Source organism: Gymnoscopelus braueri, assembly GCF_963280865.1.
Source record: "Gymnoscopelus braueri genome assembly, chromosome: 22".
NCBI classification, from domain to species: Eukaryota; Metazoa; Chordata; class Actinopteri; order Myctophiformes; family Myctophidae; genus Gymnoscopelus; species Gymnoscopelus braueri.
Window position 1 is genome coordinate 14,122,548 of NC_137624.1, and position 26,296 is coordinate 14,148,843.

Consider the following 26,296-nt stretch of genomic DNA (forward strand, 5'->3'; position numbering starts at 1 on the left):
GTATGTGCTCAGACTTGTTTGACAGCACTTATGGGATGGTATATCGTATCATTTGTGTCATTGTCAGTGTTAGAAATAACCTGATCATGTAATACTGGTAAACAGTAGTTTGTGTGACTATTGTAACTTGGCAACCACCCTAGTGTTTGAGACATTTGGTAAGTTTGCACACAGTTATTTTCCTATTAGAATTTGTCTGACTGTAAAAAAAACACATAATAGGAGATAGTTTGGTCAGTTAATGTGTAATGGCAAAATGTGTACATTTTAATGTGGTTTAATTCTATTACTCAAAACATCCATTATTGGCCAAAACAAGGCTGTTTTGCTTGCCTCTTCAATGGATATGTATCATTACAAAGTAACTTTTGTAAAACGTATTGCAGAAGTGAGCACAATCATAAGTAGTGAAAACTGTATATTGGTTTAAAATGAAGACCAAACAACAGTGTCAGTTTGGACACTTTTTCTTTATTGGTGCCACAAGGAGTTCACCCATCCAGAGCCAGTTAAAAAACCCTGCCAGACAGGAAAAACAGTGCCTTTTTGAAGTAGAAATATAGAAAACAAAAACAAAAAAAAATTAAAAAGATAAAACACAGTTGTTTTAATTATAGTGTCTTTTGAACTGAAGAGTTAAGGTAGTCAATACTACTTTTAGGAGCTCAATACAGTGAACCCCAGTCAAACATCATTGCACAAACTGGTTTGGGCAAGTTCAATAAGCAAATATATTAAAAATGTTTTTTTTTGGCATACCTGTTAATGCATTTGTCTCAAGACTGTTAACATAGGTTCTTAAAATCTTGCACTTTAGACATGAGCCAGGTCAGGTCAGGTCAGGGCTTGACACGGTCTGACTTACACAACAGTTAAAATTAAATCATAATATTCCCGTGTAGATACGGTCTCAGAAACGGGATTATTTAATTTATTCTTCTGCTAGTACAAACAAGCTGAAAGAAAAGGGACTGGTGTGATGAAAAGAGAGAGGGAGAGGAGAGCGAAATGTATTCATTGTAAATTCACAGTAAAGTCTTGAGTGTAAAAATTGATCCTTATGGGACGTCAAAGGGTTAAACTGAGAATCCAGATTTGACTGTGTAGGGGATTCATTTCTTTATATAAGCATCTTCTACTAACAATCAAATTGCACAAGGAAATCACCGTTTTCTTCTACTTGGGCGAGTTAGTACATTTATAATCCTCTACAAACAAAACAGTCTTACTGTACATTCAATTTCTTAACTCTTATTCTCAGATGGAAACATGATTGATGTTGAAATTAGACAGAAGAGAAGAAAAGAGAGAAACATTACACTCTCTGTATCCTGTATGATGTATACAGTACAGACTCATTCACACGTTGTGAGCTTGTAGATCGGCTGTTTTCGGCACGCGACTCAACCCCATCATACAACGGAGTATAAATACTACAAATAATACAAATACTATTGTTAGCTTATTTTGAAGGGAGATTGTATAGAGAATGACAGGTGTGTGTGTGTAACAAAAAGGAGGGGAAATTAAAGGAATAGAGTGAAAGAGGGAAAAACTGATAGTGTTCAAAAACCAAACATAAATAAATGAAACACAGGAGGACAGCATGGTTACAGTGTGAACAACATATATAATTTGACAAACACCATGTTAAGTTACATTAATGACCAAAAAAAGAGAGAATAATCCACAAAGAGAGAAAGAGAGAGGAGAGAAAAGAGTGAGCGAGACACATGGAGAAGAAAGTTCTACTTTTTTTGAAGGTACATTTTTGCCCTTTTATAGTTATCTTATTTTTTTTTTAACTTTTGTATTTGTGTTCAACACATATTAATAATGAGATCATATAGCAGCAGGTATTTTTTTTATGTATGATTTTTTTTGGGGGCTCCGTTTTTGAAGCTGTGAGGTCAAAATAACTGGCTTCTAGAACGATGAACACTTGGAACATTTCTGAGGTTGTTTCCCTGCTCTGGGGCTGTTTCCCCACTTTTTCTAAAAAACATGTATTCAGCACTGAAATCATCTTAGTTTTGACTGAACTGTTGTACTGTACGTCAAAGTGTTTTGCAAAGGCATAGCTTATATTTAGTGGCATCTTCAATTGATTTAAACAACAGACAGGGAGGAATGATAGGAAAGTCTGACAGCAGAGAGGAGGGGTGACTTGTCAAACCCAGCACACTGCAGTTATGTTTGCCTGGTTGTAACCACAGTGTATGGTCCCATATAGATTTAATGTGTAGGACATAATATGTTAATATTGTACCATTGTATTTTATGAATATAGTGGTAAACAGGTCAACATTTTGGCAGTGTAATGAACAACGCTACCTGCCAGAAAATCTTTGCTCTAATCCCACAGGGATTGTTGGGGTATTTGCCAAGAACTTTTGCACATACCTGGAATTCAACCTCGGCATGGAGCAGTGGGCAAACTACTGAACAGCGCCCATGGAGCAGTTGGGGTTAAGTGTCTTGCTCAAGGACACTTAGCCAGGAGGAGCCGGAGATCAAACCCGGCCGGAACCTTATGATTCCCAAGCGGCCGCTCTACAGTACCTCCTGAGCCACTGCACCAACCACACCAAAGAATAGAAGAGCACTTGGCCGGTTATCTGACAAAGGGGCTGTTGGAGGAGTACATCAGATTTGGCTGATGAGCTGGTGTAAATTAAACATAAACACTAAAGTAAGCTTGCTGCTAGTGATTCTTCCCCAATCTTCAGTGACAAATAAACTACCTGGTATGTCAGTCACCCGTAACTGGACTAGTTGTCTCGTTGTCACCCACTGATTTTGTGTGAAATTACTACTTTACAAATAACTCCCTGTTAATTCGTCAGCCGAACAGGTAAAGGCGGCTTCAGTGCTGAAACATGGCTTTCAGTGAAAACGGGGGTTCGCCAACAAAGACAGAAAAGGCCATGGGTTTCTTCCTTCGTTGCTTCTACATCGTGGCATCGTTGACGGGCTGCAGAGGCGGGCAGGGGGAGGAGCTACCTTCCTGTTGCCGGGGCAACAGGAAGCTTGCACCACCTCCAGCACCTTCTCCGCCACCACCTCCCATTAGAGAACCCGCCACCAGAGCTGGTGTCCCCCCCTGCTGGACAGGGGCGGTAGTGTTGGCAGGGTCTTCGTTGTAGAGGCGTTTGATCCCATCAAAGAAGTCATCTACTTCCATCTCTTCCACCTATGGACAGTCACACACACACACACACACACACACACACACACACACACACACACACACACACACACACACACACACACACACACACACACACACACACACACACACACACACACACACACACACACACACACACACACACACACACACACACACACACACACACACAATTAAGATGAGTGGTTGGTGTTGGCTACCTGTCTATCCAGTAAGTTAGTTAATTATAATTTAGATCAATTACACAGCCTTTATTAACCACTACTTTAACAGGAAGATGTCAGTCTTTCCAGCTACGCCCTGAGGAAGCCCTCTTTTGGTGGAAACCGGTCAGCTGTTTGTTCCCAAATGTGTGTGTGTGTGTGTGTGTGTGTGTGTGTGTGTGTGTGTGCGCGCGCGCGTGCGTGCGTGCGTGCGTGCGCGCGCGCGTGTGCGTGTGTGTGTGTGTGTGTGCGCACCTTTGACCTTAACCTAGAGGAGGCCTTTATGACCAAGGTCATTAAATACCAACCACTCCTACATTAACCTGACTCCGCCAAATGGAAGAAGCTTGCGACACACATTTTGTTTCACAGCCTACTTCCATCCGAGACTCCGGTAGCAGAATCGATGCAAGACGCCGTTTCATTTTTTCAAGCTACTTCGCAGGTGATTGGATGATCCCGCCCCTAGAAGCCGCTGATTGGTTCGTAAACGCAGCGACCGGGTAGCTTTAGTCCCTGAGCGATCCCAGATGCAGGGTATATTGTGAAACTCAATACCGCCCCCATCTGGCTGAGTCAGGTTACTCCTACATACCATCTCAGAGCTGGGTTATAGGTGCAGACTATTTGTTTTTATATTCGGCAGCCTGGGACATACCCACAGAATAGTTGTTAGAGGGCTTCAACAACTTAAGATGCCCAAAAAGGAGGCAAAAAGGCTGGCAAAGTATTGTGCTGTCTCTGCTATAATTGGCAGTCATCTATATGTCACTCAGAGTACTGAGTGACATGCCTATTGTATCATGAAAACATATGCCATGATTTTGTGAATGTAACCCTACTGCACCTATAATATTTGTGTCCCTGTATGTATTCTCCTTTATGTGGACATAAATAAATGGTTAAAATGTGTGTGTGTAAATCTACTATATAAAGTTCAAGTTGTGGCAGGCGGGCAGCCGGCGTTTGGCTGGGGCACGAGCGCACATATGCCCATACATGGACTGGACATTTACGACACTTTGTCAACACAATAACCCCGGTAACGACAGGCAGGCTGACATGTCTGTCTTTGATAATGTGGCGCAAAGCACCATATTATCAACTGTGCGCTGTCATTGGTGCTGTAAGCACCTGGTGGTGTGGTCTACGTTTGTGGGGACACAGATAGGGACAGAGATACTGTACAGACCTACCCTGTTCTAGACGCCTGGCCCCTTCGGCACCACACAAATACATTTATAAAAACATCTTGCAAACTTGTTTCGGCCCACTTGGCCCCAATGCCATGAGTTTGTGTAATACGTTTTTGTATTTTTTATGGAGCGAGTACAGTAAGTACTTATAACAAGTAGTTATTTATATGAATTCTAAGCAAAGTGCTTCTGATTTCTATTTATTTGTCTGCCTACCCATCTCTTTGTCCATCTGTCTATCTCTCTGACTGCCCATCTATAGATAATGGTTACTACCTTGCGCTTGGCAGAGGCCTTGCATCGCACTATGACGTTCTGCAGGTGGTTGAGTGGATGATGGTGTTGTTGGTAGCGTTTGGGTGGAGACAGAAGTGCAGGGCTGGGGTTGGAGGTGGGAGAGGTTGGGTCCCAGGGCTGCTGGCTTCCCTCCCCAGTCACAGGTGCCTGAGGCTGGGCAGAGGCTGCGGCATAGACACCCTGGTCTCTGGAGGACTCAGTGATGACGGCAGCATTGGTGGTCCCTGTGTAGTTCAAGAGAATAAAGATCAAACAGTTATTTTATCTGCTACAGGCACCTATACTCATACATACAGAATGCTGAGATTAGGGTCTGTAATATATATGATTGGTGTACGTCTAGTCACTCTAGTTGGACCTGTCTGTATTTACCAACGTAAAGACAAACACAAAGCACATTTTTCATCTCTGATACTGATATCTTGAATTAACCTGACCCCAATGGCTGAATGTGTTTTTTTTTTATTTTTTACTCATCATTACCAATAATTTCACTCTTAAATTGTTAATTTTGTACCAGATAATATGACGCCTATCTTAGTTGTTGTTCCCATGTATACAAGTTAAAGCTCAAATCTCATGTGTCATTACTTTCCTCATTAGGCACAGCAATTTGGTAAGAGAAATGGCATTTTGGTAATATTCATGTGCATCAGCGTCACAAGGAACATAACCCTGAATGGCCACATGGTGGCACTGTAATACCATAAGCCAGATCAACATCACAATCAATACATAAATGTATCTACCCTTCCTGTACAAATTAACTCAACTTTTTCATCTTAAAAATGATGCAACTTTCTTTTTCTAGATTATTTTTCTAGATAATTTTTCTAGATGTATCTAGATGTATCAAGATTCAACATACATCTAGATACATTTTAAGCTGCCAATAGATCAACATGATTTGATAAAATTTACGCAATTAATAGATGCTCATATTCAGTGAAATCTGCCTGACACTAGCTCTCGTTTATTAAACACTAAGCCTAATGCATCAGTTTGACTGTGAATCGTCACACCCCTAAACCTGTCTGTCAAATGGTATACCTATACAGCTCTGCGTACTGCAGCTGTAGCACACCTAAGCACTGTCACTCAATATCCTGTCTGTAGTTAGTCTATCTTGTGACTGCTACCTGTATATTATTGATCATTTATCATGCCTACTCCAGTTACACTGGACTCTGACATTGAGGTACTCGCTACTTAGACTACACTGTTATACTTCAGTAGTTCACACTATTAATGCTGAATTTCTATACAAATTAGTTCATGCAATCAACACATTATGAGCTTGTAGATCATTACATTACATTCACATTAATTTGTGTTAAAAAAATCGTATCGTGAACCTAGTATCGTGATTCGAATCGTTGAGTTGAGTTGAGTGAATCGTTACATGCCTAAAAGGGACGGATGCTTTGTATATGCACACAAAACGTTAAAAATTTTAAAAGGTCTCCACCGGTACCTTGTGTGTTGTTGCAGGGTCCTGGGCGGTCCCGTGTGCCATGGGGCTGAGTGGTGGAGGAGGCTAGTTGACCAGGCAGGAGAGGAGGCTGGTAGATGTAAACAGTGTTGGGAGGCAGGGAAGCTCTCTGTGTGGATAGGCTACGAGCCACAAGCTCTCTACATCGAATCAACTCAGAGCTGTCAATCTGGGAGGAGGGTAAGAGAGGAGCAAAGAGCAGAGAGGTAGAAAAGCAGAGGAGACGAGTGGAGAGAGGAGCAGAGGTGAGGAAAGGAGAAGAGGGGAGAAGGGTGGAGCAGTGAGGAGAGCAGCGGGGAGGAGAAGAGAGAAGATTGAGAAAGGAGGAGTGAAAAGCAGAGGACAGGAGAGGAAACAGAAACATTTATACATCTTTAAACAGAAACACTAAAAAGTAAGAATGAGACATTCAGACAGACAGACAGTCAAGACACACACACACACACACACACACACACACACACACACACACACACACACACACACACACACACACACACACACACACACACACACACACACACACACACACACACACACACACACACACACACACACACACACACACACACACACACACACGCTGTTTCAATGTCATTAAATCTGCATTGTGTGAAAACGAGGCCCCTTCTGATAAACCACATAGAAAGGAGGATGAAGACATGGACAGCCACCATAAGCACATATTGGTCGGTAACATTATGTCTCAGCTAAACACATATTATTTTCAGGCCTTGTTGTAACTATGAAAGATATTGCAGTGCACAATGTAGCTTTAAACGTGTATTTTTCAAAGTATGTTTGCAAAAGTTTGTGCAAACAGACTTTATAAGTCTGTTTGCATAAACATGGCAGTTTGGTTTGGTTTAACTCATCACCCCAATCTCGATTAAAATACACAACAAACTATCGAACACCTATCGAGCTGTGTCAGATACCAGCTGTTGTGTTGTGGTGGACGATAGCGCACAATTACTTGCATGGTCATATTCAATTCAATCTTTATTTCAGACTCAGGGTCCATATAGCAAAACATGACAATCACACAGTAAAAGCAATAAAATAATAAAAAGAAATTTAAAAAAACAGTCCAACTACAGCTTTTCAAAGTCCGTAGAGGCTGTTACGCCAATGTCTCCATATCGTGGAAGAGTACCGAGTAGAACTTTTGACAGGGTTAATTAAAATCTTAATAACATGATTGTCAGACTTTTCAAGACGACATATGAATTTGTACATTAAATTTCTTAACAGGGCTTGACAGGTAGGTACCCCCAGGTTTACAAACAGCTGGCTGGCACTGTGCCATCTTGGTACCCTCACCAGCAACCGTAGAGCATCATTATATGCTACTTTTAGTTTTCGCATGCTGCTAGCTTTGTAGTTACTCCATAAGTGAGCCGTATACAATGGTGTACAGAATGCTTTAAAGAGTGATACCTTGACATGTACAGAGCATTTGTGAAATTTCCGCATTAGTATGTTTGCCTGGGCATACAATTTGCATCTTTGTCTATGGATGTCTTTGTCATCAGAGAGATCATCGGATATACAGTGTCCTAGGTACTTAATCTCACTGCACTCAAGTAGTATGTTGCTACTGAGAATAAAATTAGGAAATACTGCCTTTTTATCATCTTTACTTCGCACAATCATGATGCTACTCTTCTTGGCATTATATTTAATATTAAAATCAATGCCATACTGGGAGCAAACCCTGAGAAGCTGTTGTAAGCCTGCACTGTACGGGGAAAAGATAATCAAATCATCTGCATACATAAGGTGGTTGACTACAGAGTCACCTATGACACATCCAGTTTTACACTGGTTCAGTTTCCTAGACAGCCCATCCATGTATAAATTAAATAATAGAGGAGATAAAATCCCCCCTTGCTTAACACCATTACCAACATAGAAATGTTCGGACACAGTATTTCCCCACTTCACCTGCATAGTCTGATGTGCATACCAAAAGGCTAGTATCCTTATAATGTACTTGGGTACCCCTCTTTGGCACATTTTGTCAAATAACTTGAAATGATTCAACCGGTCAAATGCCCTAGAAGCATCAATAAAACACAGAAACATGGTGGAATTCTGGCTTCTATATTTTGCAATAATGTCCTTTAAAGCAAAAATACACATATCAGTGCCATGTTTCCTTTTAAATCCAAACTGGTTGTCAGCTGTGGTAATATACCTATCCAGTCTGTCCAACAGGATTTTCTCCAATACTTTGGAGAGTATACTAGCTAAAGCAATGGGTCTGTAATTATCAATGCTATTTATTTTCCCAGCTTTGTCCTTAATAACTGGCACAAGTAGTACCGCTAACATGGAATCTGGTAAGATACCATGGTTAAGGAAACCAGTAATACATAGAGCAAGCATAGGAGCAAGCTTCAGACTGGCATTTTTTAAGTGTTCAGCTGAGATGTGATCCGGGCCACAAGCTTTGTTATTTTCTAGCTTCATTATAGTGTTATAGACTTCCTCAGCTCTAACTGTCACATTTTCAGTGGGGTCAACCTTCTCCACCAGAAAAGAGTCACTCTTAACACAGTTGAACAGCTCATAATAGTGTTGCCGCCACAGTTCTGCAATGTTGCCAGACCCACACACACCTTCAATGGATGACGGTAAGGGAGTTTTACTACTGTTTAAGGTTTTCACCTCTTGCCAGAAATCAAAACAGCTGTTGTTGCGCAGCTTTTTGGCAAGTGAGTCAGCCCTCATTGTGTCCTCATTTTTTTTGATGAATCGGACAGCATACTTGTATTTGGCGTTAGTGGCCTGTTTCTGTTCAAACACAGACCCCTGTCTTGGCCTACCTGATTCTGACCATACTTTAAAAGCATCTCTAGCAGCAGTGTGTAGCTCAGTCACATATTCATTCCAACCTGGTTTTATACTGAACTCCTTTTTCTTATCTTTGTAAAGACCCTTACTTGAGGCATTTAAAATGCTAATGATAACATCATAAGTAGAACATAATCTCTACAATGATGCACATTTTTACAGTTGATGTCACTGCACTGCATGGCTTCTCTAGGAAGTCTAACAGAGTCTAATGATTTGTCTGTGAGTGAGGTATAGTGATTAATATCCTTCTCACTTAGCTTAGTCCAATCCAGCCTCCCTGTGTATGTTTTACTGTTATCCACAGCTATAGCTGGGATATTTTCAACATTTAGGGTCATTATAATCGGGATATGATCTGTGGTGGCCAGATCATAGCAGATAGTTATGTTATCAACAGAAGCATGTGCATCAGCTGTGCATATACAATGGTCGAGCCATGACACTGTATGCCATGCTTCACTAATATATGTATAGCTTTTCTCAGGTAATAGTGATTTACTTGTCAATATGAGATTATTATCATTACAATATTGCAGTAAACATTTTCCAAACAGAGATACTAATGCGCCTCTGATTGTAACCAATAAGTGTTCTTAATTCAAACTTGCAGACACAGGAGGGTATCCTGTGTTCCCCCTTTTCATACCACAGCCAAGCTGTGTCAGACCCACCGGTCTGGTCAGATAGCCTATTGGTGTCAATGTGTCGACAGACGGCTACTGTACCTGTGCCTTCCTGAGCAGGTCAATGGTTAGAGCCAGCCAGTCAGGGCAGCAGGTTTCCAGTTCTAAGGTGATCAGAGCCAAAGCCAGCATGGATCCATGTACCTACATGAACATGAAAGGATAAAAAACATACATACATCATACATACATTTATATACGCATGTATTAAATAATTATCCCTAAGAGAAAATTCTGTAAATGCAACTGCTTTCTGTAAACTGTACAGACAGAAGTCAAATTCTAGGCACCGTTAATCACCTCTTATTTTTTACTATTTGTTTTATTCTTAGTTGTATCTCTTGCTTTCCCCTGTATCTGTCCTGTGTTTCTAAAGTCACTTTCACACATGCACTATTATGGAAGTATTATGGACGTTTTCTAGACTTTAAACAGAGTACGTACTGTATGAACAACAACATTCCGGCTCAGTAGGATCGGACATGCAACAGACTTTATGCTGGCAGGACCCTTGAGTTAAGTCAGGGTAATGTCCAATTGAGCCCAAAACGGCTGAGTGTGTGAATGGATGCGGTGATTGTCCGGTGAATTTACATTCAGCGAGTGGACGTGTTGATGACACTAATATTGATGACGAGTGAGGAGCCTCCCCTCCTCCCAAGGTGTTTGGAGAGAGAGATACAGTTAAAGGTAGGGTAAGTGATATTCTTTTGTTTTTTTTTGTTAAAAAGGTTAAAATACTATCTATTACTATCGACTACTATAGTACTCATTTCTAGAGAGCGTTTGTTCGGTCACAGGGGTCTCTCCAGTTCTTTAGTAAACAGAATATAGTACATTTTCGGGTACAGTAGGTGAAAACATTTAAGCCAATCAGGAGAGAGCCCTGAAAATGCATTTTCTGTTTAATAAAGAGCTGGAGAGACATGGGAGACTCCTTTTACTGAACAAACACTCTATAGCAATGAGTACTATCAGAACATAGAGCTATTTAACACTTATTTTAACCAAAGTAAATCACTCACCCTACCTTTAACTGAAATCTAGTTTTATTCTGCTTTTTATTAGCGTTTGAGTTGGAAATATTCACCGATCGTACTTCCATGATAAATGGCTCATTGGCTCATAAGCGAAACAATAAACGTCTCTTCAGTAATTGTAGACAACAGGCTACATCTGCGCTTCCCTGCGCAGTGTGCACTGTGCACTCACCTGTACATAGAGACCAATGTTATTTTCACAGCTCGGAGGACGATGAAATTAGGTTGTAGCTCATTGTCTACTCTACATTAGGCCAACTATTTGGTAGGAAAGATGTTTCTTTTGTGTTTTGTATGGGTGCATCAATGGGAGACCGCATGTCAAGCAATTCAATGCATCCGTCATGTTCTGTGGAAGGAAGTAAAAAAAAAAGATTGCAATTGATCCTCGCATCTCCCTCACACAGTTATATTTAAGTGGGAGTAGCTAATGTGTGTGTCTACAACCCAGACACCGCCCCTCACCTTATCAAACGGGCTATTTACCTTCATGTGTGAACGCATCTGAAACGGACATTCTCCTGTTGCATGCTACATGTGTGAAAGGCCAACACAGGACAATATCCCGACCCGATTCCCCTGACATTTTCCAGTGTTTATATGAGAACAAGGGCTTAATTGTGGTACTGCCATGACAACTGAATTTCCCTCCTGGAATAAATAGAGGAGGTCTATCTATCCATCTCAAGAACTGTTAAGTTTTACAGTTTTCCAACACCTCACACACTCAGTACCAATTCTGTTCCTGTGTGAGTGTGAGTGTGTGTGTGTACCTGTATGAGCGTGTGGTCAGCCAGACAGTGGTACAGTCTCTGTGTGAGCAGTGACAGATGCTGGGAGCGGTTCATTCCCAGGACAGACTCCAGGAACCATGATCGACACGTCAACACCATGGCGTGGAACTACAGGACACAAATACGGACAAAACAGTTACCATGATGACAAACAGAACATCTCAGGGAGGGCTAGAGGGACGCAAAGTACCCCCAATAAAAGTATGTAGTTGCTTTAACCACATAAACACAGTCCCTCTCTTTTCTGTGGCACACATTTGGTGAAAATAGCAGATCTACAAGCTCAGAACACGTGTTGTGAGCTTGTAGATCGGCTATTTTTGGTGCAGAGATCTGTTCTAAGTGTGTAAATTATGATGTTATTTTATTTGTGAATCATAATCATCCTTCGAGTGCCTTCGAGATCCGAGAAACAAGCTGCTTCCACTTGTCTCTGTTACTCATTGCCACACCAAGTTCATTCACTGTCACTTCACCTGTATCCCTGCTCAGAACATTTGGAAGGTTTTCTTGAGGAAATGAGAACTTTGAGCAAAGATGACAGACCAGTCTGCATGTTCACGAAGTACAATTTACAACATTAGTTCTATGTCTAATCTAAGCAAGCGCCACCTGTGTAGGGGGGAGGTCCTTGCTTGAGATTGCCGTTTTAGATTATTTCAATCATGATGTACTCTGTGATGTCTAAACAGAGAAAAATAGTGTCTGTGATATGTTCAGGATCTGTGATTTTGTGTATTGTTATTGTGTACTGCTTTATTGTTTGTGATATGGTGAACTGATTGTCAAGCAAGGACCTCCCACCTACACAGGTGGGGATGATGATATGTATGCTTTAAGACGAGGAGCGTACACCCCCATTGTCACTTAATCTGCTCTGAGGAAGGCTGAGTCCGAAATGCGTTAGCGTTCTCAATAAATAGAAGAAATGTGCATCTGAGCCTGTCTTGAATCCTTTATTTTGGAGTGCCGCTTTTTCCACTTTGGTGGTATTTGAACTTAGTTGTATCCTTTTTTTTTAAATATATTGTTTTGGCTTTTTCTACCTTTATTGATAGTATAGTAGACTGACAGGAAATGGGGAGAGAGAGAGAGAGTGCCCGGACCGCAAGGCCAGCGATCCGGGGCAAACTTAGTTGTATCTTTAGCTGAGCACCCACTGCCTAAACAAAAAGACATCCAGAGGAAGCGCACCTGCTTGTTTCTTACCCGTCTCCTTCCCATCTTTATTTAATCAGAGACCTTTAGTACACAAGTGTCCAGTAACTCGTCAGACATCGTCTACTCAGGCGTGATATACGTTTAGTAAATTATGGTAGATTTCTCAGTTCATACAATTTTTGGTTGTCTGGAATTCCTTAGTTGTTCCATCAATGCTCTGCACAAAGCAGGTATGGGTTCTCATACGTGCATGAATACAATAGATATTTTACAAGTGTAAAATGTATGGGTTTCTAAACATTTCCTATTTATTGAATTAATATCACTGGGTATCTTGTTTTCAAAAACCAATGTACAAAGTGTATTATATTACTATTGTTTATTATTAATGCACCTGGTCATGTAGACACAAATTTAAAAGTCTAGAGGTGTGTGTGTGTGTACATACTATGTGTAGGAAGTCTAGTGGTGTTGCAGTGTGCAGGTCCCAGTTGAGTTTGTCCAGGATGATTCTCTCCATGCGGAGGATCTCTGATGACGAACAGCCACAGTCACTGGTACTGACCAGCTCCCGCAGAGGCGGCACATGCTGCAACACACACACACACACACACACACACACACACACACACACACACACACACACACACACACACACACACACACACACACACACACACACACACACACACACACACACACACACACACACACACACACACACACACACACACACACACACACACACACACACACACACAGGGTTGACTGTCAATGTCAATTTAACTTACAAAAAAAAAAATTGACCTACAGTATAATGGAGAACTCATGTTCTCATGAGTTAAATTAACATCGATTTAGCTGTGTATGATGCTCTCTATTAGCTAGACCTCTTGCTCAAAAGCAACTCCCCATGTTTGTGTTTAATATAATTTAACTGGTACACTATTATTGCAAATAACATCTTTCCCTAGTGACTTCCTTGTATGATTTCCCCATACCTACAATCATATCTGTGTGTGTGGGTGTCAGCCTACTGTATGTGCCTGTGTGTGTGCTTGCCGGTGCCCTATATATCTGCCTGCTTTCCTTTGTGTGTTTAACTGTATATGCTCACCTCGTCCTCCTCACAGGTTTTGGCAGCCAGGAAGAAGCAGGCAATGGCAATGCAGCGCAGGTACTTTGGGCGGGCCTGTGGAACCAGATAATCAATCAATCAATCAATGCTCAACCACCAGTTATTGAGTCGAGAGAAGAAAAGAAAACATCCTGGATTCAAATCCACAGGACATGTATTGCATATAATCCCTCCTGTCTCTACCAGTGGCGTACCCACTGTAGAGGCAGGACAGGCGGTCGCCTGCCCAACCAACATCTCGCCTCCCCTAGAAAACCAAATAACCCGAAAAGGTGTCATTGCGTGCTTAATGTCCTCAACGTCACGCATCCAACAAGCTTTGATCTGAGCAGATTGAACATTCCGTTCCAGAGATAATGGCCAAAACATCTTGAAAACGGCCACTTTCGCCGGTTTTCGATCACTGATCGAAAAGGGGGGGGGGGGGGGGGGGGGGCAAAAAAGTCTCGCCTGCCCTAAATGTAATTCCTGGGGACGCTACTGGTCTCTACCCTGGTCTCCAGTCTCTCTAGTCTAGAATATACTGTCTACATGAAGGAGAAATGTCCAAGACATTATCTTAAAGATGCAATGTTCTATATTCAGCCCCTACTGATAAACAAATGTAAGCCAGCCTTCCCCCTCCCATATAGCACTAGGCTCTCAAAGTTAGACAAACATAGCTACTACCGGCAAGCTGTTTTAATTGTGTTATTATGGTCAAGGGAACAGTCAAGTTATATTAAATGCATCTAGCAATTAAATTGGTTATTACTTTATGCATGGACAGTGATTGTTCTGGGCTGCAGTGTTAAGTCAAAAGGCTGTTTAGAAGTCATCTGGAAAATCCACCATAATGAGAAGCAATGGGGGCTTTGTGCTCCTTTGCACAGCAATAAATCCTGGAACAGTCATTCACTTTCTGTGTAATAAGCAGGATTCCACCATGCAGGGGATTGTGGTCATTAAATTGTAGTAATTAGTAAATAGCTTTTTTAATTTTATTTTAGGATTTAGATGTATAGAATAACAGTCTGCAAACCGCTTTTAACACATGAAATCCAACTGAAAACTTTTTTGCTTCCATAGCACAGTTCATATATGCTTAAAATGCAATAAGTTTTGCAGAAGTTCCAAAACACAAATCAGCATTTTGTCAACACTGAGCAGTCAGTCTCTAGGGGGTGAGATTCAAATGAGTCAGCGGTTTCTCTGCGGCGCTATGGCATAAATGAACTGATCATATAATTTAGAATACAATACACACACTACTTGTATCCAAAACAAACAGACTATCTGGACTCCCACACATAGGGACCTACTTTCTGTTACACACAGTGTTTAGTTTCACATACTGTACATGCAGGTAGAGAGAGAGGGGGTGGCTGATAAGAAGGTGAAGCAGGCACAATGAGTGGCTCGCCGCTTGGCTGTGTGCAGGAGCCCAAAAAAATTATGAAATTAACTAAATCTGCCGTTCACACAGACTAACAACACGTTTTATTTTCGGGGTAAGAAAAACTACTTCTCGGTTTGATTTGATTAATCGAAAAAGAAGTCCTAAATTGCGCCTCACAGATGTTTTGTTTTGGATGTGTGTCTACAGTTCCTACCTTCACAAATACAAAAAAACGAATATGAGAAAACTGACAATCTAATACAGTGGTTCTCAAAGTGAGATTCAGGGACCCTCAGGGTTCCCTGGGGAAGTTAAATGGACCGTTACAGGAAATTAAAAACACTGATCTAATACGAACATGTCTCTAGGCTTCGTTCAGACATCATAGCGAGCAGGTAAGATTAAAAAAGGGCAATTGTGAACTGTACTCTGATGGACGCAAAAGGTCAATGTGGGAAATCCAAACGCTACGTATCGCCCAAGGTAGCATCAGCGCTCAGGTGGGGGTCTCAATAGGACAACAATGACACCACTAGGGTACAGCGGTTTTCACACTCTGCATGCGTTTCCGGCTTGATGGAGAGAGAGAGAGAAGAGATGATGCGCAAACAGAGACCGAAACGTACACACACACTCTCATCAGAAGGGAAGGAAGGGAGGGAGGAAGGGAGATTCCTCACCCAAGAGAGGAGAGACAAAAGTAGACAACAATAGATGACATGAGAAGACAAGATGTCAGAAAAGAGAATAAATAGGTGAGATGAGACAAGAAGAGACAAGATGAGAAGAGACGGGAAGCTTCCACAAAGAGGGAAAACACAACAGTGCTTCCAGTTCGTACTGTTATGTACACAGACGCACAAAGCATGCATTCTCACAATGCAGTATACTTGTACTTGCCCAGTCTTAATTTAAATTCTAACATTATTTCCCTGCTGTGTTAAATGTATTTCCTGTTCCTGTATAAACACAAAACAAAGCCTCAGAGTTGTGAGGTGAGCTGCCCGTAAGCCGTATGACCGTACAACACTAGAATGGGCCAGTCTGCTGCAAAGGCTGTAAAGCTATTGTAGATCACACAAACAAAGCTATCAGGAACTTCCCACTAATCCAGCAACACTGGCTCAATAGCCCCCAACAAATGACTATCCAGCCCTGATGCTTAAGAATAAAAAAGAGCCTGGACAATCCAACAGTAATGTCCACGTTCCCGTGCCCACTGAGGCTGTAGTGGCTGAGACAATTGACACCAGAACCACATACACATTTTCTGGCCTACAATCAAACCCCACAACAATCTTCTCTACTGTGTCACTCTGCTACATTGGTTCCTTTTCAGTTTTCCTACGGTCTGCATCCCTAAACATCTCTAAAAGTGCATTCACACCGGACACAATAATAATCATGTCGCGCAAATCGGGGTAAATGTGTCACTCTGTTGTATTCACACCGGATGAACAATATTATATTGACTTGGATTGCGTTGGAAATCTCAGGGTGCATCGAATGCACCTCGAGATGTCCTACTGCCCATCTCCCTCTCATCTTTTCTAATGCCCGTCTTCAATCTGAGCTTTGCTACTGTCTGTCTCCCTACTGAGCCTATGAGCTCTGCCTCATGAATGTGCAGGTTGACTGTCTGTCTGGACCGCAGCTTTATTTATGTTAGCTTAACAGAACTTGGAGATAAATAGTGTTGTTAAATAACTGACATTGGGGACCTCCGGTTCAGTGATCCATGGCAATATTTAATTCAATTCCTTATACATTCCTGATTATTTCTGTCTTCAGTATCGTGACATTTTCACCCAGAGATTCGTCTTACATTACAGGAGAGAACTCCAATGGGGAAGAAATCCCAAATCACAACTGAAGCCTCGGTTTTTCCTGCGGAACTAATCCCCAATGGGAAGCTGCAGCCACCAAAGCTACGGTGCTCCAAGCCATCGAATTACTACACAAAGAGCACAATACAAACGTTACTCAGATGATGTTGTGTCCTCCGGCCGTTAGTTTTCAAACAGTGAAGCGGTGTACTGTGGTCAAATCTGGGAACTTTTTAATGGTTTCAAAAAATGATACTGCCTCCTTGTAGTAGTAGTTGCTGTTAGTATTATTTACCTTGATAGAAGCTAGGAAGCGGTCCAGTATACTGACAGCTAGCACCAGTGTCTCTGGGTACAGCTGCAGTCGACTGTGGAGCTCTGTCAACCAGCGCACTACCTCATCCCGCTCGGCTGGGGAGATGTCTGTAACCTAAAAACAATCAAAAACAACATGGCAGCTTAATAACAAATTACTAACAACATTCATGCTGTATGTAATGAGGTACTAATGGAGTGGGGTGAGTGGGGGGTTCTGTGTTTTGGCAACCGCAGATTAAACATACAACAATATCAGACGCCATTACCCTCAACCGAATGTTTTTTTTTGCCACCTTTTCAAGGGTACAGTGGCTATTTGACAACTAGGCTCAAATCCACCAGAGCTTTTTAGTGCCCAATAAAACGATATAGTGAATGCTAGCACTTATACACTGTGTATAAACTGTAAAGTGTACACTTTACAGTGTACTTTGTCATTTGCAGTGTACATGCCCCTGCAAAGAGTTTCAGATGGCCTCTGAGGGTGCTTTAAGTGTTATTGTTTCAAGTTTCTGATATTCTGATAGTAATCACTGCATTATAGAGTGTTTGTTCAGCGGTTTCCCGATCTCTTTAAGAAACAAAAAATGCATTTTCAGGTGGGTCACCAATTTAATCCAATCGGGAGATGGAACTATTTATCAGCTTCAATTTCATAGTGATCCAATAAAAATTTTGCCTGCTAATTTTTTGGTTGTATCACTTCCAATTTAACGTGTCCTTACTGTACCCTGTATCCTGTGAGTACTCTCTCCTAATTGGATTAAATTGGTATCCCAACCCTAAATGCATTATCTGGTCATGCTTTAACCACTTAAGCCCTGGCCTATTTTATACTTCATCGTATGAGTGTTGAGCAGAAGTAACTGCTCTACAAGCTCACAACACGTAGGGATGTGATGAAGTAACGGTTTTGGACATGCAAGGTTTCTGCCTGACAACAATGATATAGAGATAATGTTGTGAATCATGGTAGTGCCCCTTTAAGCAGGCTATATGTATTTAGGTCAAACGAAAGCCTTACAGGCTACACATGCTACAGCAGGAACCGAAGCTGTCCAGCTTGATTCCTCTTGAACAATATAAACTTATTTTGCAAATGAGGTTTGCACTTAACTGTTTTAATTTTGTTAGCGCTTATACTTCTTATGATCCTTTCCTCTGTATTGAATGTACTGTCTCTATGTAACTTTATTAATTGGTGCTACTTTCCGAACCATTTCTCTCTTGAGAATGAGACTTCAGGTCTCAATGAGTTTATTACCTGTATAAATAAAAGGTTAAGTAAATAAATAAAACTAAAGTGATATGCTCATAAACAACAACAACAACAAGAGTCAACAGTAGTTGACTGTCCAAGTGTCCATATTAGGCTAGTAGAGCTAAGAGTATGCTGCAATGACTCAGCAAGTCAGCAGGCCCTACAGATTAACTGTCAGGGATTCCCTTCTGCTGAGTCCTCTAACTTCATTAGATACACCTCGGCTAAGCCCATGGGTAGAGAAACACTATGTGTGGAGTTGGAACCAGGTCAGATACCAGAATAGAAAGAAATAGACCAACAGAGTAGAACTGAGCATAGTAGAATAGGGGGGGGGGAATATGTGTGCGTGTTTGTGTGTGAACACTGGAGGTAGAGTGGCCGTCTTCCTCTTGGAATCTGAAGTTTCCCCGTTTGATCCCAATCTCCTCCTGGCTTGGTGTCAAAGTGTCCTTAACTAAGACACTTAACCTCCAACTGCTCCCGATAAGCAGGTTGGTGCTAATTGTAAAGTGCTTTGGAGATAGGCGCTGTATAATTGTACCATTTACTATTTAGAAAATAACACATTGGTGTATACCCGTATAGATTAAAACATACTGGTGGCACCAGAAGAGAAGACAAAAGAGAAGGGAAGAGAACAGAACAACAAAACAAAACACAATACAATTACAGAGAAGCCAGGCCATTGATCTATTGACACAACCGTGGATGATGAGTAGAGGGAAGTGGGAACACGAAACCATAACCATAATTAGTTCTCAACTCTGGTCCTATAGGGACTAAAGTGCCGTTCACACAGAGCAAGATAACTATTACTATAAATATGTCGTTTTAAAAATCATTCTAACCAGGGTTGCATTGCTCATGGGACGGCCTTGCACGCCGTGCAGGAACCTATTTGACCAGGAGCACGTACAGTCACACACATAGATTTAAAACAACATTAAATTCACACCTCAACAAAGTTTACAAAGGCTCCCGACTCACACCAGATGGATTAACATAGGAATGAGCCTATAGATGCATATCAATTGTCCATTGTGTGACCTGTAGTGTAGATGTTAAGCAACGTGCGCATCACAACATTAAAATAGAGTGCATTGCAACCACGTTCCAATTCAGCATTGCAACACTGATTCTAACTGAACATTGACAGCCATTAAAATTCCATCAGAAGGACAAAGTTCTGGAATGCAATAATCATAACTCACCCTCGGAAAGTTTTGTTTTGAACTGAGATGAGGAGACTATTATGAATAGCTAATACTAGATGGTAGGGTAGCTGGCATTACTTAAGATATCACATAATATTAATACCAACCGGGGCCATATTGAATATTTGATTGAAGAAAGTAAGATCCCATATGAAGAGAATAGAGTTCATTTGTAGAGGGCAGTCACAAGGACACATACTGACCTGTGAGGAGGGCTTCTTTGGCACATAGACCTTCCACATCTTGGCTTCCCTAGAGGCTGCCTTTTCCAGAAGAAAAGACAGCCTCTGGTGCTCCCAGGGTTCGGTGTACTTCATTACGATCACCCCTGGTTGAGCCTACCTCCCCACTGGATACAGCAACCTGGAAAGGACACATTACAACATCAACACGATCACCTCCAGTGCAGTGGGGGGGGGGGGTCCCCAGATGACAGTAAAGTGACAATGTAAGGACCTTTAAGACCTTTTTAATAAAAAGAAAAATACTTCTATACTATACTATAAAAACTGGTCAAACTTTGGCCAAATTGTCAAATAATATAAGAAAGAGGCAGAAATTGTGAAAATAGCCAGTACGACGCTTCGCGTTGTGTGAGCTTGTAGATCGGCCATTTTCACAATATTTATCTGTGGAAGCGAGTCAACTCCTACAATTCCAAGTGCCTGTCAGGGTGGGGGGTCCCCAGTTCAAATGTGATTATTTTGGGGGGTCGCGGCCGGAAAAGGTTGAGAACCACTGTTCTACTGCAACATTCACAATTGTTACAGCAATCGGTAGAAAACAGAAGGTTCAGTCAAGTTGCACCGATATTACTGTATGACACTATAAAGTGCACCTGCTCTAATGTTTCAATTTGCTTGTATTGTATTTCAATGTGTCCTTCCTGGATGTAATATATTGCAAAAAACAAAAACATGTCTACCTTTTGCATGCAAAACGTAGACAATAATATCGCATTTTCAATTCAGTTCAAAGGCGATCTGCATGCATCTTTCTTTCGGTTGATTTCCTAACAAGACTCAACTTACAAAGAGTCAGACACCAAGGTATTACATTTCGTGTCAAAACATTATTCAAGCACAGCATGGCTTGATGTACAGAGCAGATTTATGGTTTAAGACTTATGGTTAACTGCAAGCTAAATATACATTTGACATTTAAATCAAGCTGCACAAAGCAGTGCACTGCAACTAACTGCAGAGCATTAACCCGACTTCAAATGTCCCTTTATTATGCGTTTCTTTTGCACTCTCTGAAGAACTTTTAATTGCCCTGTTGTTGAAATGTGCTATACAAATAAACGTGCCTTGCCTTTACTGCATTGTAACACTGACCCTGGTTTGTTTTATGACTGCGTACATAGCTATGTAGCTATGTAGATAGCAGTAGTAAATCCCTAAACTCAGTCAGGTTAGTTGACCAAACTGATAAGGAGTCAGAGTTGAAAAGATCATGGTTGATTACCTGACAACATGGCTGCAAAAAAGAAAAGAAAAAAAAGAAAACAGGCACTGGTAGATACAACCACCTAAAATGGTTTGCTACTGTCATTTATTTCATCACCTTTGGCATGTATACAGTAAAATCATCAGGATTAATTAATCCATTTGTAACTCAGAGTGTTACAAAAGTAACCAAATGGGTCGACTTGGATACATTTGTTTAACATTATTCAAGTTAAATGAACACTCAGTAGTTAATATCACAGTGTACCACCTGCAGCCACTGTGTGGGTTTTGACCCGATTGGAAAACATTGTTGCATCGCTACATCCCTGCCCTTACATGACATGACATTTAGCACGTACACATGTAGATAAGCTATAGACACTGTGTTTATAATGCGTCACAGCAAACAAATGATTAAAAAGACGCCCTTGGATTTGGACATAGCCTACAAACAAACAGGACAGCTGCAGATGCATGGTTTATTTAAGCAAACTAGCAGGTGCTGAATGAAGCAGCCTGGCTCAGACTATCCACTGGTACATTAACAGCTACAGTTGCTGCTTCAACATGACACAGTAAAATCGTTCAGTCTTCATTCATCCAGTAGTGGAAAGTAATTAAGTACTGTACGGTATTTTTTACTTTACTGGAGTATTTCCAGTTTTCAATACTTTTACTTCTATTCCACTACATCTCAGAGGCAAATATTGTACTTTTTACTCCACTACAATTATTTGAAAACTTTAGTTACAAGTTATTTTGTAAAACATACATTAACCACTTCAGACCTACTTTGGCTATTTGAAAATCGTTGATCTGCAACGCTTGTGAGCATGTAGAGCAGCTATTTTCAAGGGATTTTATACATTTGGAAACTTGTGAAATGGGACATTTGTGCATAATGAGTACTTTTACTTGTAGTACTTAAGTATATAGTGATGCCAATACTTGTGTACTTTTACTCAAGTAGATTTTGAATACTGGTACTTTTACTTGTAACAGAGTATTTCTGCATTGTGGTATTGCTACTTTTACTCAAGTAAAAAATGTGAGTACTTTTCCCACCACTGGTGTACACATGTAACCAAATTAACCCGTGGGTTCCTCTGGTTTGGTTATATTTGTACTCTGTCGGTGTCAGTAGCCACCCTGGTATTCGTTTGATGTTGAAACATCAAACTAAAGTTACTAAACACCATGCAATGTCCCATTCTTGATCGATTTGTTCATTTGGAACATTTATAAATTACATTTATAAACATAAATCCAATAGCCATTACTGTTCGTGTCATAAATAATCATAAGTGTTGATTCATAAATAATATCAACAAAAAGTGTTGATTCATAATGTGTGTGTCAGTTGTGCTACAACAGCAGCGGGGACATTTAAAGGGCCGTCGTTTTTTCTCCAGAAATTAGTCGGTGTTCGTTCCAAGGAGTATATTAAAGAAGGAGAGGTCACTGTAAGCGTTATAAGCCCTTCCACAACATTTAAACCAGTGGTGTAAAGTAACTACGTACATTTACTCAAGTACTGTACTGAAGTACAATTTTGCGGTATTTTTCCTTTACTGGAGTCTTTCCAATTTACAATACTTTTACTTCTACTGCATTACACCTCAGTGGTAAATACTGCACTTTTACTCCACCACTACAATTATTTGAAAACTTTAGATACTAGTTACTTTGTAGATTTTGATTATTATTACAAAACATGATTGATACTGATACATTACCCACTTCAGCTAGCCCTGAAACATGACTGTCATACCGTGTCATACCATGACAGTCATGGTGCCGAGTCCCCCCGGTTTATAGCGGTGTTCAATTTTTTTACATTGCCAACTCTCACATGTACATAAACGTTCAGATTTCAAATATAAAGTACTTACCCCCGAGCCACGGATGTTACAAGGCGATCCGGACCACGATAAGTACCCGTATCTCCCGTATTGTTCAATAAAAAGCATTTTAATCCCATCGCCGGCCATTTACTTTTTTTGGGGGGTAATGTATCAGAGTGCAATACACCTCCCAACCATTAGTGTCGCATGGTTGAAAATATAGGAGACAATTTGGAGAAAATGGCCGGCGATCGGATTAAAATGCTTTTTATTGAACAATACGGGAGATACGGGTACTTATCGCGAACCGGGTCGCCTTGTAACATCCGTGGCTTGGGGGTAAGCACTTTATATTTGAAATCTGAACGTTTATGTACATGTGAGAGTCGGCAATGTAACAAAAATCGAACACTGCTATAAACCAGGGGGACTCGACACCATGACGCTTGTATACAAGCGTCATGTGAACCATGGCTACCACTTCAGCCCTATATACATTTCGGCCATTTGTTTCAGCCAATCTACAAGCTCACTGTGTATCAGCTATTTCCAAAATATTTTTTACACATTTTATACATTTACTTGGGAAATGGGACATTATGCATAATGAGTACTTACTACTTTAAGTATTGATACCAATACTTTGGAACTTTTTCTGAATTCCGGACTCTTACTTGTAACAGAGTATTTCGACATTGCAGTATTGCTACTTTAAAAGTAGTACTTTTACGTAAGTAAAATATGTGAGCACTTCTTCCACCACTGTTCATTCATGCTCTCACAGACTTCTTCAATCTTACTTTCGGCCATACCGGTTGAACTTGACGTTTTTAACCTCTCCTTCTTTACATAGCCCTGGCCAGGGTTGCCATGTCCGCTTATAATAAGCTTGTTTTTCTGTAAAGTCGCTCGTAAATATTGGTGGTTGCGGTTTTTTAGCCTCGTTTCTTAAATGTAGTTGCTTATTTGGGGTTGCTTAATGTTGGATCTTAAACATTTCCATATCAAAGACCCCCAAATGAATATGTATTTGTCCACAGACCCCCCCCCCATCAGAAAATATTTTGAGCCAGGGATCCCCATACAAGATTTGTGTTGTTAAAAATGTCAAAAATAATAATAATAACAATAATATTATCTTTGTCTTATTTTGTAAATAGCAGACCTAAATAGCCGTAGCCTAGTGGATTCTTTTGGGCTTGTTTTCAAAGGCCTAGTTGCTTGTTTCTCTCGCAGAACCTGGCAACACTGGCCCTGGTTCGCTCCAGACAGTAGACGGAGCCACTCACCTCCCCTGCGAAGCAGTTGGATTTCATCCGGTCCACTAGATTCATGGAAAAAAACAAAGGGGGCAAAATCCTCACTCCCGTCCTTTGTATTTATTCCTCCATCTTGCCGTCCATGTTGCTCCTTTTTGGGGGAAAGGGGGTATAAAAAATAAAAACGGAATATAGACAGATACCGTCTATAGTTCCGAGGAAGGGACCAGGAAGGAAGAGTGACACAGACAAGGTCCCATGGCCCAAAGAGACGGCGTTAGTGATGTGATTGGCTAGCTGGTTGCCAGGTAGACAATCTAGGTCTCGATTCGCTGTAGTGCATTGGTTCTCAAAGTGGGGTCCGGGGACGGGACGGGACGGGTACCAGGGGGTCCCCAGCTAAATTAGTTAATAGCATCACAATCATTTTAACCACTTTGACCATATTTTATACTTTGGCCACTTAAAAATAGCAGACAGAAGCCCACAGCGCGTCACTTATGAGCTTGTAGATTTTTTAACTCAAATCTTTGCTTCTGGAGGTCCCTGGCACAAAATATTTTTGAGATGGGGGTCCGTTGCCAAATACATAATCATTTTGGGGGTCCTAGACATGAACAAGTTTGAGAACCACTGCTGTAATGTAGGCTACATTGGAATAAAACGAACGTTGTGGTAAATTTGTATATTGACTGCTGTGAGTGTGTGTGTGTGTGTGTGTGTGTGTGTGTGTGTGTGTGTGTGTGTGTGTGTGTGTGTGTGTGTGTGTGTGTGTGTGAAACAGAGAAGAGTTAAAGAAGAAGAAACTTGAACCATGAAACAAAAATATCTGTCATTCATATTTAGGATTTCAGATTATTATTATTATTTTCTGTACTACACTAGTTTATCGTCTGCAGTCGGCAGTTGCTTGACAACGAACAAGCCAATCACACCGTGACTATCCCGCCAGGCAATGGGATCTATACATACTTGGCGTCCTTAATCCTGTTCATTTTTTTATTCAGTAAAAAAAAGAAAGAAAACTTACATTATTTATTTATTCATTCATTTAAAGTGAAGAGAAATACCGTGAGAGAAATACCGTCTTGTGGCTTTCAATAGTCTCTCTCAAGGAGGATTTTTAAATTATTTTATTACAAGAAGTGACGTGTGACACAGCACTTTAGTAGAAAATGTTGTGTCACTTTTTATCCGTCTTCTTCTGGATGACGAAATAGTCCTCCTAGCCTTACAAAACATGACAACATAGGATGTATGTGCTATTATTAATTATAATATAATCAGAAATATCTATCTATCTATCTATCTATCTATCTATCTATCTATCTATCTATCTATCTATCTATCTATCTATCTATCTATCAACACAACACAACACAACACAACACTAGTTAGTCAACACAACAGACAACACAATACAATTACATGAACACACGAGCACAACACAACACAACACAACACAACACAACACAAACGACACAATGAAAAAGCACTAGGTGATTATAATATGATATGATTTCTCTGAACATGGCAGAAAGCCAATTAAAATCTCTCATTTTGGGCGGACTATTTGAACGGACCAAAATGCCGCCTAATGATTGGCTGCTGGATATATCAAATATTAGAGGAGGGGCTCGTCTCGAATGATACTAATGATAACAATTCCTGAATGATGTCGTAAAT

General features: G+C 40.8%; 1 protein-coding gene across 1 annotated transcript; it reads right to left on the minus strand.

The window, feature by feature from the left end:
- Window positions 1–451: 451 nt before the first annotated feature.
- ccni (cyclin I) lies at window positions 452–24,863 on the minus strand. The gene is made up of 10 exons (XM_080418698.1): window positions 24,641–24,863; window positions 20,260–20,419; window positions 17,556–17,690; window positions 14,036–14,110; window positions 13,367–13,507; window positions 11,737–11,865; window positions 9,966–10,067; window positions 6,361–6,547; window positions 4,866–5,110; window positions 452–3,193 (listed from the first exon to the last, which is right to left on the minus strand). Exons 2-10 carry the CDS (start codon window positions 20,371–20,373, stop codon window positions 2,951–2,953), a joined length of 1,371 nt encoding a protein of 456 aa, XP_080274824.1. The 5' UTR covers window positions 20,374–20,419; window positions 24,641–24,863; the 3' UTR covers window positions 452–2,950.
- Window positions 24,864–26,296: the final 1,433 nt, after the last annotated feature.